Raw genomic sequence first — 14,988 nt, 5'->3', positions numbered from 1 at the left:
GTCCAGTGCATTTTTGGCGTTTTTAAACAAATGTGTCAGATTTGGCGTTTTATTTCTCCACTTTTTTTGTCTCATAACAACAAACAAAAGAAATACTGTAAACATGAGAATTCCTAAACATTTGGAATTGCAACAATTTTCTGGGCAAAGTGGTATCTGACAGAAATGCAGGGGTGCCAATATGTTTCGGCCATAACTGTATATAAGTCCTTCAGTACATTTTTTAATGGTATTATTAATAGTTGAGATAGAACGTTAAGCACATAGAAGGGGTGGTGATCTTACAGCTATTTTCATTTCGGGGTCTAGCAGACAAATACCCATATTATTTCAGTGGTATTAAAGATACATATTCACACAATGCAGTGGTCTGAGTAGTGGACACATGATCACAAATTAGAATATGAATAGGCAGCCTTCTGATAATACACATTTTGGCCTATGCGCACAAATAAAATGGCGTGTTTCCATTTACAGAATCACTAAGAGTGCCAAAATGGTATGGAGCCTACTCATGACAGCCATGTGGTGGTTGTGTGTTGCCAGCCAGATAGATTGGGGTGAACTGTCTCTCTAATGGTTGCCAGGGGTATTTTGGGCTGTATAAAATCTATATCACATCTAACCTTACCTATTCAAAGCAAGATCGCCCCGAATTCCTCCTCAAACAAGGCCCTCCTAGCAGTTAGCTAGTCACTGCAGACTTGTGTTCTTGACAACTGGTAGCAGTTGTGGAATATTAGAATGTTCATGCTGTTTTACGGTTGTTACCCGAGTTAGGACTGTGGAACACTGGGTTCTCCTGACAATCTACCACTGTGCTGGGTAATTTTCAACACATAACAGAAATACCTTGTGTGTCAGCCAGCCTCCCTCGTGTCTGTACCCTTGGTACCCTATCCATGACAAAAGGCCATAGTTATGCTCTAAACTCATTTATGAGACTTCCCTGCCCCAGTATGTGAAGTGATTGAGCCACAACACACCAATAAGCTCATTTCTCCTCTCTTTCCTCCTGTCAGCACATGTGAACGCTGCACACCTGATTGGTCCTTAGCACTACCCCTCCCTCTCCTAGTCTGAGTGCTGCTGCACAGGGGAGTACAAGAGGCTGAAATCAAGTCACATTCAGGTACTTAAAAGGGTATTAAACCCAAGAAACCTGTTGCTACCATGAAAATGCAAGTTATTTCTATTTCTCCCTCAAAGGCTTCCCTATCAGTGACTTAGAAAGCACTGAAAGTGGTATTAAACCCAAAACAAGAAATGTTATATATTTCAGTTTAGCAATCATTAGATGTGGTGGCTACATCCGTTTTATTTTCGTAGACATTTTTTCCCCTGTTTTTTTACCTGGTGATCTGGCCAGTAACACACCTCCTGTATTAAAGGAGCACATGGGACACAGAAGACATCAGCAGTGTTAATCTGGGGGTAGGGAAGTGTTAGATGTACTAGCAGATTTAGTAACACTAACAAATTGAAGCCAAACTCCAGCTCACAACTTACTGACAGGATCACCAGCTAAAAATAAAAGAAGAAAGACTTAAAAGCAATTAATACAGCCACCACATATAAGGTATGATACAATATAATAAATGTTTGCTTTTAAGTTTAATACAGCCTTAGTCTTACTTAATTTCTAAATACATTGAATCTGAAATGCATTTAAAAAAATGGTGTTTTTGTATCTGCCTTGAGTTCAGCTTTATTATTGTTTACAAGGCAGCCATGTTGATGGTTGATTGTTATTTTGTAATTTCCTCCGTTCAACATTTGTGATATACATACTGTGTATCTATCTTTTCTAGCAATAAAAAATTGACAAACAGCTTATTTATTTATAAACACATGTAATAGAAATTGTTGAAGTGCAGCTTTGAAGGAGACCTATAAGGAATCGGAGTCAATTCTGTTTCATAGTTGTTTTAAGGTTATATACACAGTCTTTAAAATAAATCATGCCTCTTCTATTTTACTTTTTTTGGTACACCAGAAGTATGTCTGTATCACCAGCCTCTTTAAAGAGGATATAGGAGTTGTGTGTTTCTACCAGTTTTTTTGTATCAGCTGTAATGTTCTCCTGGCCTAATATGGTTGTAGAATATGTTTACAACTCCCCTATATGCCTTCTATAAAAGGTAATCCTTACAGGATTTGCAGCCCTTTTTCCATCAGATTTGCCAATGGTTGCCAAATAAGTAGGGTAAACTGTTGAATTCACTGGCTGTCTTTTTGTTGGCACACACAACTGTATATTAAGATATTGCATAACCTTCAAATAGCCAGCAGGCTGTAAGTTCATATTAAGACTGATCTGAATCAATTACATTTGTTTTTAAATATAAATGGCCAGCAACAATTCATGAACTACAGAAACATTTTTTTTTTAAATCTTACCTCCTATTGTTCTGACCTCTGGCTTCTTTGGCTCGGGTCTTTGCAGATTCTTTGGTAATCTGTCATTTTCAAGGTGCCACTTCTTCAGACATTGAGGTTCATGGATACCGATAGACTTTGTGCCAAACTCACGGCCACAGATGTAGCATACAACTGTTGGGGGTGCTTTTATAGCAGGTGGCTGGAAAACAGATGTTTTGAAAAGTATATCAAGTTATTTGCTTTCTATAAATGATTTACAAGAAAAAAAGTGAAACTTAAAATTTGAGGATAAAGCAGCAACTAGTCAACATAGATCATAGAGGCTACTTTTAAGTCTGTTTTTGGGGTGAAACATGTTAGAACAGAATGGTGTCTACAGCAGATGTCTTGACAGTAAGCAAGATTTTCAATAAACAACACTATGGCAGTTAACAGTCATAGTTTTATAACTAAGTCCATCAAGTTCAACCTCAATCCGCAGAGCAGTAACATAATATTAAAGCATTGTGGTGGACCTGTGATGGTAGTTACAGTATATATAAAAATACACAAATGGCAATATTTATAAAGCAGTGAGAGTGACAGTCACCAAATATTCATTGAAAGTTTATATTCCTGGTGCATGTATTTTAAAGTACAGGTGATGATTAACCACCTGTAAATGTTTAGAGTAGGTCACATTCACAGCTTTATAAATATGCCCCTTTACAAATAACTGTATTGTAAAAATTGGCATGATCTCAGGTTATACTAAAGTTGGATTTGCTTGCTGCTAATCCAAATAGAAAAATAAATTAAATTCAAGCTCAGTGAAATATATATACACTTTGCCTAAAGACAAAATATTGGTGTGAAATCATAATAAAAATTTATAGTCAAGAAACCAGACTTCCTCAAAGCTTTATTTTCATTTAATTATATTGCTTTCCATGGAGTATAATATTTTACTGATATGAAGAATGTTAAACATTTCAGAAAAGTATGTGACTGTAGGTGCTAAATAGATCTTTGGGTTACCAGTGGGCTACTATCGGAAGCAAATTATATTGATCTTTAAGAAACAAATCAGTGGACTGATAACACCTGCAATTTTGATAAAGTCAGAAAATCCAGTAAATTTACTTTAGTTTATTTTAGGTTATGCAGTGCAGCTAGATTTCAAGAAGCAACAATCTGTGGCTTCTTACTCTGATTCTGTGCTGTTCAGCTTACAGGAAGTAGAATGGAGTAGTTGGCCTGCTTTCTCGCATGTCTCAGCAGTAAGGCTTTCCAGAACACCAAATTACTGAAAAAAAGAATATTTACGCAGTGTTGTAGCACTAAAGCTCTAGAGCCCTCCACTTCTGTTATGCTTATTGTCACCTAAAAAGGTATTATCGCAATACAATATGAAGTTCTAAACCAATATGGCTGCTTACAATATACTATATTCATGAAAAGTAGAGACATTCATAAAAAGAAGAGAAAATTCAGATATACGGTTGATATGTCAATATATTCAGGTTTTATGGGAAAAGTATTGTTTTTGCAATTTGTGTAGACATTCTTTTTATCCATCATATTATTATGGAGCTTGTGTTGAGGATTAGTCTCAATGAGCCACACAAGCACATTATTTCAAATTTTACTGTTAACCTATAAAAACATTGTTAAAAAAATGTATCATGTTTTTAATTTTGAGTCATCTATAAATTAATAAAGAAAAAAAAATGGCAAAACCAACCTTTCAAAATTATATCAAACAATTCTGCTACTATGAAGGCCACTGAAATGTCATAGAGCAGCATTCTTAAAAAGTCTTAAAGGTTTCTAGTACAACACTTTAACAGAAGAACACGCCAACTTGAGAGCATAACATATTTTTGGATTTATGAAGTGTTAATGGCAGTTCATGAAGATCCAGACAGATTATGTTCTATAGAGTAACAAAAATCCAACAAATCCTTTCTGAAAAGAATGTACAACAGCTACTAATACTATAGAGATGGACAAATGGCATTACAATTTGGTATTTAGACAAGTGAACAATAGTATATAACTTGATTAATCAACAATAGCAATTTGCGGTTTTCTTGCTTAAGATCAAAGTAAATCAGATCATTTGTAAATTCCAAGAGATCTCTCATGTCCAATGACCAATGTAAAAGTGCTACCAAGCACCAAGAAGTGCTGACATTTCTCATGTAATTCAATAAGAGCAGGCCTCTCCAACTTATAAGGTTAGCCAAGACTTCGAGTCTGGAGAGAAGTTGGCTATAATATGGAACTTTTCAATGAATTCTGTAACTTGTTAAAAGACTCTTAGTAATGCTTCAAAATTTTTGAATAATTATAATTGTGAAAATAAATTAATCCAGACCACACTTTTAATTTTAGATATCAATGAATTATCTAGAAAATTACAAAACAGGTCATAATGTGTTATGCAAAGTTGTTTTTAGAATGTCTAAAATGATGTATGGGAATCTCTGTCGTAGAAGCACCCTGCATTAAAAAATTATTTCTAAAACAAGGATTTGCTTACAAGTAATGAAAACAAAAACAAATAAAGATAAGTCTATAAACATGTAAACAACCAAACATCGATAAAGAAACTGTCCTAAAACCATAATTTCTCTTTAATAAGGTCATAAAATGGAACACATGGGTATCACAAGGATTATCTTCCAACAAATTGAAAAAAACTCTGTGAGTGAGCGATGATCAGCATTGCCGATGGTTGGAATCATTCATTATTACTCCTTGGGGTAACTGTAACTGACATAAGCCTCACCCAGGGATCACATCAGGCTGCCAAATTAAGAGAGGCTCAGGCTATTTATGGCACCCTGAGCAAAGGTGGGCCCTTATATGCAAAGCACTCAAAACCCCTTTGTCCTAGATGAAGAAGGTTACACAGTTTAGTCATGGGAAAATATTGGAATATAAAGAAAGAAACTTTCCTGTGTTAAAACGTGGGCCAGCATACATGCAGTGACCTTGGTAGAGAGGTCCTTAGTACATCCATGGGTTTGCAAAGCCCAGTATGAGTCTTGATAAGAAAAATACTATATGAAGAGCAACTCTAGTAAATAAGAACATTTAAAGGAAGCACAGGAAATAGTAGATGTCAGGTGCCTAGGGTGAGTAAATCTATCATAGTGGATCAGCCCTGCCCAAATGTTCCACAAATTATGGTCCAGTTTGTCACCTGTCTGACTACAACCATGGTCACCCATTCCTTCAGAAGGAGCTCTTGGTGCATGATCGGGACACACGGGAACATAGTCAAGGTGCAGTGCAAGGTGATTTGATGGATTAGCGTAGCAATGGTTCAGTGATGAGTAATAACAACATATTGTAACTATGTTGTCAGCAAAGTTGGTTAGTAAAGCTTTCTGAAATCACCACTCTTGGCTATTTAAGACACCTCTACCAAAAACAACCTTGAAGACTGATCGATAAATGACCTTTAGTGCAAATGATATTGTAAGTATATTATTAAAACAACGACTAAGAAGAAAATGTGCCATATAAGCTATTATGATGTTCAGGAATATATCACAACCCTGCATGATATGTTTCTGGAACATTAGGATCCATTAAAAAAGGATGAGTTGTAACCTCCATCATTTCTGATGTACTTTATTCACTTATTTCTGAAAATGGTTTCCGGTGTTATTTAGTGTGGTTTGATTCATATAATAGTGACCTGTCTGTGTTTCAAAAAGAGCCAAAAAATATATTATGTAGTATACAAACTGAGTTCACCACTCTTGGCTATTTAAGACACCTCTACCAAAAACAACCTTGAAGACTGATCGATAAATGACCTTTAGTGCAAATGATATTGTAAGTATATTATTAAAACAACGACTAACAAGAAAATGTGCCATATAAGCTATTATGATGTTCAGGAATATATCACAACCCTGCATGATATGTTTCTGGAACATTAGGATCCATTAAAAAAGGATGAGTTGTAACCTCCATCATTTCTGATGTACTTTATTCACTTATTTCTGAAAATGGTTTCCGCTGTTATTTAGTGTGGTTTGATTCATATAATAGTGACCTGTCTGTGTTTTAAAATGAGCCAAAAAATATATTATGTAGTATACAAACTGAGTTTTTTAAAACGTGTTCAATGTCCATTTTGGTGGAAGTAGTGGCAAAACATTACTACTATTAGCTTGCGTTTGCCTTTTTTTTTCTTTTTCCAATTAAAAGTGTTGCTGTCATTGAATGTGAATAGTTAGAACATTGGATGATTGCCAATGCTATAGTCTGTTTTGTGAGCATTTTGTATGAGAAAACTAATTAAAACAATAATGTAAATTGTGAAACGGAAAGTCATTAGATGGAGAAAATATTGAGTGTCTAGCGCTCCTGCTCCATCACTGCTGCTGGTCTCATTCCAGCATCCTGGTTTTGGTTGTGATACATTCTCCTTTTCTGTCTGTCCACCTGCAAGGTGATTGATGTGGCCAGTCCCTAAGTGGAGACCAAACCTGATTTAAGCCAGCCAAGTCGGCAGTCTTATGCTTGCGATAGCATATGTAATACATGCTCAAGCTCCCTGTCTGTCTGTCCTGCTCTGTTGTTTGAATTCCCCTGTTTATGACCTCGGATCAGATATCGGGTCCTCTCGGAACTCTGCCTGCCTTTTGACTATGGATTTGACCCTGACTATTCTGAAACTTGCCTGTCTTTCACCTGGACTGTCAGTGAACTACTCTGCCTGTCTGCCAACTGCAAGTACCTGTTTCCTGTGCTCAGTTCACACCTGCCTCAGCGTTGTAGCCAGGCACTATAGTATTGTGTATAAGTCCTGGGGGCAACCAAGTACCAGTAGGCCTGCTTGCCTTATGGGAAAGGGGGTTGCTATAGGTGAAGAACACAGAAGCCAGCTATAGTGCCTGACCACCTGCGTTAGGTGTTAACATGACGGTAAAGTTTTTTCAGATGCATTTCCTTTTAGTTTTTACTTTTAAAAATAATGCAGAAAATGATGTGCAAATTTTGATCAAATTAAAAAGGGAATAAAAAAGCTGATGTACTTCAGTTTAACATTCAAAATAAATAAGCCTCATTGTTATACTAAGCTGAAGTGCAAGCATCCTGAAGTCGCCAATATGTTTCACAGCATGTCTGCTTGCACATTGTAAAACTGTCTAAAAAGACGACTACACAAATCCACAATTTTTTGACAGTGGCATTGTTAACTGGCTAATCAACATCATTTTAATTAAATAGATATCTCCCCTACTCAAAGATAAAAAGAGGGTGTTTAACATGGAATGAGAGATGCTTGTGGGATGTTCCGCGATACAGCTGGCATTCTGCTCGATATTTACTTCAAACAAAATAAAAAGGCTTCCTCAGATAAAGCATATTAAGTAAAGAGAGAGCATTAAAAATATTCAAACACAGAAAGTGCTCAGATGAAATTTAACAGATGCCTTTTCGCATCAAGATAGGGGCAATTTCAAAGAAAATGTGTACATATGTCTGTTAGCAAGAAAAAAAAAAAAAACAGGCAGCTTTACTCGATCACATTAATAAATAAACATAAAAGGATGTTTGATTTTCCTTTAATGACCACATAAGTTTGTATGCTCCATAAACCATCATAGTTAAGCATTTTTTTTAATACAGTCAATTCTAGCTAAACTGGCAGAACACAGATCAAAATATTTCAATACTTGCATAACTTAAATGGAAGAATTATCTAGTCAAATTAAATGGGAATAAAAAAGACATAAATATTCACAGTATGTATTAAGGGGTCAAGATCAAACATTCATGTGTTAGGGGGTAAATTCAGCTATGTCAAGTTCAGCTACTGTTGAGTCCTGCAAAAAAAAAAAAGTAATACTCACATTTCTGGGTTGAACTTGGTGCTGGTTCCACAGCATTGCTTGTCTGATCATAACAAAGAAGCTTGGGGAATTGTCCTTTAGCCAGATCTGGCCAGCATCCTAACCTTTAGTTGAATCATTTGAACAATGATCTGGTATTACTACGTTTTGGTTTATGGTTGATCTTCGCTGATTGCATGTAGAATCAAAGCTGGCTTTTTGGCCCATATTGAACTAAGCTAAAGCCTTTACCCCTTTTCACAGTCTTTTGAGTGTACAGTAATGGTCAGTTGGCAAGGGATATAAGAGGCTTGTTTGCATTTTTTTTCTGGGTCCAGAGCTATTGTAAGGTCTCCATTGTGACTACACATGGAACAATACAGATAAGCTGTGTGGATGCTACAGGAGTGGGACACCTAAGCATCACCAAATACATTGCAATGCAATCAAACATGCAAACACAATCCAAGCTCCTTCAGACATCCAAATTTGATGGTGGCTAGCTAAACACAAACAGTGCTGTTTTTGAAAACTGACAGCTAATATGGGGAACTTCTCCCCCTACTTCTGTCACAAGGAAGGAGGGGCAGCGGGCGGCATCTGCAGAATCAGGAATATGTTACCTGTTCCATCCTAAAAATGGGTGGAACATGTAACATGTTGCCAAAGATGAACTTATCCTTTAAACTCCAAAATGTCTTTTTTCCTTCTTCTGCTCCTAATGTAGCTCTTGAACCAAAATCATTTTTTCACATGCTAATAGTTTATCAAATAGTAATATTATGGAAATATTATGGAAATAAATCCAAAATGCAGCTTTATTATTTATTAACGTTTTGTGTAAGAGTTAACCTACCCACCTGCATACAGATTTTCCCTTTCTCCTTATCCCATTGACTATACAGGAAGTGAAGGACAGAGCAAAATGAAACCTTGACAGATTAAACACAAAATTTAAAAATTTTTTAACTACGGTGTGGTTTTATTGCATCATTCCTATTGTGATTTCCTCTCACTGCCTGGTATGTCATTTGGACGAACAGTCAGCCAAAATCAGCAGAACCTAGACACAGATATTAATGTGGTCATGGAGTACGTTTAACAATGAAGTCATGGCTGTTTACTAGGCCAAATACATTTTAGTAAAACAGCTAATGCAGGTTTGTGTTATTTAATAACATTCACTTTACCAGATGAACAGCTTTTACATTTCCTATACATAAATGAGGAAACATTCCTTGTTGTATTCCTTTAAAAAAAACTCTTAGAAATATACAGTATAGATTTGCTTAACCCCCCCCCCCCAAAAAAAAAAATTTTCTTAATACAAGGACCCTATAAACTAAAAAGATTACAATTTCTGGTGTAGCACAATATTTGTGCAGCTGTTTATTAAATCAAATTTTTTTGATAAAAAATACACTAAAATGAATATTAGTGCACACAAACACAATTTATCCCCAGTTTTTTTGTGCATAATAGAAGATGCGGTACTGTCAAGTAAAAAGATACCAAATATGTCAAGCCTGAAAATCACATGCGCCTATGAAATGGCAAAAAAATACATTTTTCAGTAGGTAGAGTTTTAAATGCCTTTACAGCTCATCAGATTAGATTTGAACATAAATGAGGGACTAGAATTAGTGCTCTCATTGTGTGCATGTCAATATATCACATGTATGGAGCGACTGTTTTTATAATTGTGTGCTGTATTTGCATATGTATGTGTATACACAGGGCAGAGGGGGTGCTTTTATTTGTTTATTTGTATTTATTTATCTCATTATTTTATTTTATTTTTCTTATTATATTTAACATATTTAACACTTATTTATTTTTTTTATACTTCATCTTTTATATGAACTGATTGTAAACCTCAGAAGTGAAATATGAACAAATCATATCCCTTTATAGTGTGTACTTGTCTCAATTAAGAGCACTAAAAGTAATTTCTGTATATTGCTTCATTCCTCTGCTATCAGCATGGATCACTTCTGACAAGTTTTCCTGACACTAAGAGAAAAATGGTGATGGGGAATTTGACCGCCTCAGCTCCATTCCTATTAGCTGTGTGAAGGGAGGTGTGTCTCTTTCCTTCCAAATCCAGAATTTATAAAGCTTGCCTGAGCTTTCAGAAAATGGGGGAGAGAGCTAAAATTACACACTGCAGAGTTCAGTGAGGAGAGTTCTGAGAACTTATTGGAGAGACACCTGCACTTCACACAGCACACACGAGCAGAATTGAGGCTGTCAGTCATAGGCTGGAGATCCCTCCTCTGCCACCTTTTTTGCACTTGGTGTCAGGAAAACTTTTCAGAAGTGATTCATTGAGACAATAATTGAGACAAGTACACACTATAAAGGGATGTACTTTGTTCATATTTCATGTCTGAGGTTTACAACCAGTTTAATGTTTTCTTTGTGCCTCACTCCAGTCGATCAAGTATAGACTGTGCTTGATTCACTGTGTACCCAGCTTTCTAGCTGGGATTCTGGCAGTTGTTTTGAAAATGGAAAGCCTCAGAGTTGAGTGCTTTTGGATTGACATTGCACAGAAGAGATTGTAAAGGGATATTTCTGGAGCTTCTTCTGCTCACCATCCTGGTGTTAAGTGTTGTGGTCCTGGGTTTCAGGAGGAATGGGAGAGCCCGGGGACTATGTATATATATATATAGTAAATAAACTTTGTTTCAGTAAAGCGGTAGTAAAGTCCGCTTTGTGATTTTTAGCTACAGGCAAGCTTATAATAAAACTTACTTCTAGGTAAAATGAATATCTCCCAAATGTGCACAGTTTAGGAGATATTCGCTCTTTTTGGCAGCTGATGCATGCGCTCTAAAGGAATGGCATACCTATGCTGTTCCTTCACTGCACTGTCCTGTAGCTCATGACTCCCGCGAGTGACATCATCACAGCTCAGCCAGTCAGGCGGCCAGGGCTCGCCAACCCAGAAGAAAGACCGGGAGAAGATGGAAGCCCTGTCAGTGGTGACAGCGCACTGTTGGAGGGCTTCGTTCTAAGGTAACTATTTCAAAATGTGCTAGTATGCGATGCATACTAGCACATTATGCAATTTCCTTGCAGGGAATTGTTTTTTTTTTTGCTGCAGTTTACTGCCACTTTCAGAGACTTGTGTTGTTTGGACTCTTCCTTCTTCCAACTTCAAAATGGGAACATCCTCTGAAAACAAACAGATGCTGGTTAAAACTGCTATTGGGGTCCAGGGCTCAAGACCTGAGGAAGGTATGGCATGGAATACTGTTGGTACTGATTAGGCTAAGCCAGGGGCCTCCAGGGGAGTGCTTATGTATTGGCTCTCAAGGAAGAATCCCATGCGCATAGCACCTCAGTGAGGCTAAGGGGACCAACCTATTCTGGACAGGAATGGGTTAAAGAGTGTATGCACTCCTGTGCCACATGGTGATATACATGGAAGACACACAGCCCAGCACACAGCTAGGTTACAACAGGATAGATAGATATTTATACACCCATATCAGTTAAGGAAAGAAAATAAAGAGAAAGTCTACCAATGCAAAATCACATACTGTAGAATGCAAGATATGCCCAGCTTGTTTATCTTTGTTGTTGGCAGACAGGCTGTCCCAATTTAAAATCACACACCCATCTAACTAAGCATCTTATTTTTTTCTGTAAATAGGGAACAGCAGGTACAACTCAGGTTGCTCCTACATTAATTTACATAACATTTCCAACAAAACATTATCAGCATATTCTCTGTGGTCTCAAGTACAATTGTGTGATGTTTTCACCAAAGAAATAATTTACCTTGAAGGATAGAAAGACCAATAAACATTGAACCCAATTGCTATATTCTATTTCAAAGGACATAAATTATTTTCAGAATTTTGGAGGCCTGACAAATACATTGGCGATTGTGTAAAAAAAATTGACACAGACACCAGAAAAAACATTTAATAGCCATTTAGCTTTTATCAGGATTCAAATTCAAATTCTTTAATAATATATGTAGCGCTACCCTGACAGGAGCCGCTCTAGTTTAACAGGTTCTTTCCCAAATTAGTGCAGAGACAGCCAGCCACACAGCAACAGTCCACGGCCTCTTGTTCATTGAATAGGCTAGAGGATTTCTTTTAAAGTTTATTTGCATGTAAAACTTGTAACAGAAGAGGATAAAGGGATGTGGGATACTCCAAAAGGTTAAGCACAGTTAACAGAGGGCACCTCCATGACAGTAGCATAGTCTCTCAAAGGAACTGTCTATAGTGTCCCGGCTGAGGACCATAGGGTAGTTTGTTGCTCAAATAAATGTAGACTGGAACAGTCTATGCATTCACGGCTAGGGACCATAAAGAAGATTTTTATCACAGATAAAGGTAGTCTATTTGTTTACACCTGGGAACCATTAATTGAGGTGCAGCAAAAAGAAGAGGCTTTACTCAGAGAATCCTGGAACAAGATTAGTCCATAGGTGCAGCCTCTAGTAGAGTAGTCCAGCACCCAGTCCAAAGGAATCAAGCATGGAAGCTCCTTGCCCCCCTCACCTCACAGATCCATTCCCTCAGAAGGGAAAAAGACAATCTCCTCAGGGCTCCACACTATTTAACAGCATCCCAGCCATCATCTTGGCACACCTCCTCATAGATTGACTAAGCCTTGCTCAATCTTCAGGCTGGTCATTTGAATTCTCCTCCCTAAGCTCCAGAATCTTCTTATAAGGCAGGGGGAAGCAACCAAACTCCCAGCCTGTGAAAGCCTGAACAGACCAGACCAATCACTCCCCCCTTGGTTACAGATGGAGCCAAAAACTAAATTTACCTAGCATCCTAACTAGGAGAGTACTACAACCCCCCCCCCCAAAAAAAAAATAAAAAAAAACATAGGCCCTGTCCTCATGAGCAGCAGCATGAAAACTGCTGTTGAAATGAATGGAGTATCCGACAACAACAGAGTATGGAGAAAAAGGGAAAATAACAGTGTAACAAAAATGTGTATGTGGCATTCCACATAATAAAAGGTTATTTTGCAAAGTGCATAATTGAAGCGCAACATAGCGAGAGACTGGCACCAGGTCATATCAAGACCTAATCAGGTGACAGAACTCTTACAGCATATATTTACATAGGTAGAGTCCTACCGCTAACTAAACACAAATGGTTAATGCATTAGAAATTCAACCAAAGTGCAGGTCTTTGTTGCCAAGCTGAAAAAGAGTTAGAACATTTTAGACATTGAAATTAGTTGGAGCATTATCTCCTCAATTGTAACCCTCCAGCAGATCAGCCAATAGAATAAAATAATCTATATGTCTAAAATATGGTGTTTAGAGTCCATAAACTATACTTATTGTCTGTATTGCCTCCTAGATGCCATAATACTGAAGTGCCCCTAGTGGGCCTTAGTGTAAACACAGAACCTATTTGCAAAACATTCAGAATAGGTGCAACAAACTTGACACATTGTTCTCTTCCAGGGCCCTGGAATGAAGCAGAAAGACACATCCTGACTAATCCTACCTAGTGCAATTAAGAACACATACCCTGCTCATCAGCACTGATCCTCAAGCAAGGATAAATAACATATTGCAGTATCATTTAGTCTACTGCTATGTACACATTTAGAGAGGCATGAATGTGCCCTGGCCACTAACTCTGCAGACCCAAAGTCAAACGACTTTGAGAAAACCCTGAAAAAATCAAACACAAACATTGGGTTTGGTTAGGTTTTTTTTTTTTCTTTAGAACTACAGCAGATCAGGTGAAAGGGGGAGCAGAGAATCCTCTCTGCAGAAACCAAACAGGGGTAGTAGAAGGTTTTTCCAACTGGGGGTTGCCTCCTATTTCAGTCAACAGTTCAGTTTAAGGAAACAAATAAGCAATAGCAGGAACAGAAACAGAGGATCCCCTCTGCAGGAATCTTTCAAGGTAGCAGCAAAAATGGATTTCCATTTCTCCCATTATGTGATATGATGTATCGTGTACTTTAAGTTGCTGTTTTATTATGACAAGCTTTGATGCACCTGTCGGTTTGTGAGTATATTACTTACCACAGTTTTATTAATAAAATATATGTTTTGAGGGGACTGCACTAGGCTGGTGTGCCCTCTGTTTTGTTTTATGGTTTTAGTCAGCAAGCTGTAGTGAAACCCATTAGGATTATAAGTAGTAAAAGAAGATAGTCAACAGTAGAATGCAATAATTCACCTGTAGAATTCTGGATATTTTTTGAGGATAATACACTAGGCTGGTGCATCCTCTGTTTTGTTTTATGGATTCAGTCAGCAGGCTGTAATGAAACTCCTTTAGGAGCGTAGGTAGCAAAAGAAGATAGTCAACAGTAGAATGTGATAATTCACTGGGTCAGGGAGTTGTAGCATCTTCCCATCAGGTCCCCAAACATTGACGGCCCAGTCTTGATCCCTGTGACCAGCTTTTTCTGTCAACAGGCTTGTCTTTGAAAATAAGACTCCCCAAGCTCCAGCTATCATGAATGTTTAAAAATTTCTGCCAGAAAGCAGGGGAATTCTGGTTCCGGCAAGACTTGGAGACCATAAGAAACTCCCAAACTGCTTTGTAGCACCATTCCTGATGACGTTGCTCAATCTCTTCCATCAGCTGGCTGGGAACATAAGGGGAATCATACCCATACTCCAATGCTACCTGCTTTTTGGACTATTCTGTTTAGACTGGACAATCTATCTAAATCTTCTACATTCCCTCTCTCCAGAAAAACACAAAGGTTTTCAGCCCTCTTGATTAATTCTCAATGTACCTTATCCTTATGC

At 37.5% G+C, this 14,988-nt stretch overlaps 1 protein-coding gene across 2 annotated transcripts in view; it reads right to left on the bottom strand.

Annotated features, from left to right (window-relative positions):
- The window catches only part of LOC149474437 (zinc finger protein 474-like), a 62,350-nt gene that overhangs the window by 12,685 nt on the left and 34,677 nt on the right, over positions 1 to 14,988 (bottom strand). For both annotated transcript variants that reach the window (XM_089673911.1, XM_089673950.1), the window contains one exon: positions 2,401 to 2,581. In XM_089673911.1, coding sequence (XP_089530037.1) covers positions 2,401 to 2,581 — 181 coding nt within the window. The remainder of the gene's footprint in view (positions 1 to 2,400; positions 2,582 to 14,988) is intronic.

The sequence above is a fragment of the Staurois parvus genome, unplaced genomic scaffold (assembly GCF_062004578.1).
Source record: "Staurois parvus isolate SC_StPar_1 unplaced genomic scaffold, SC_StPar_1.0 ptg000004l, whole genome shotgun sequence".
NCBI classification, from domain to species: domain Eukaryota; kingdom Metazoa; phylum Chordata; class Amphibia; order Anura; family Ranidae; genus Staurois; species Staurois parvus.
The sequence above is the reverse complement of the archived record's forward strand: the minus strand, read 5'-3'. Positions and strand labels throughout refer to the sequence as shown.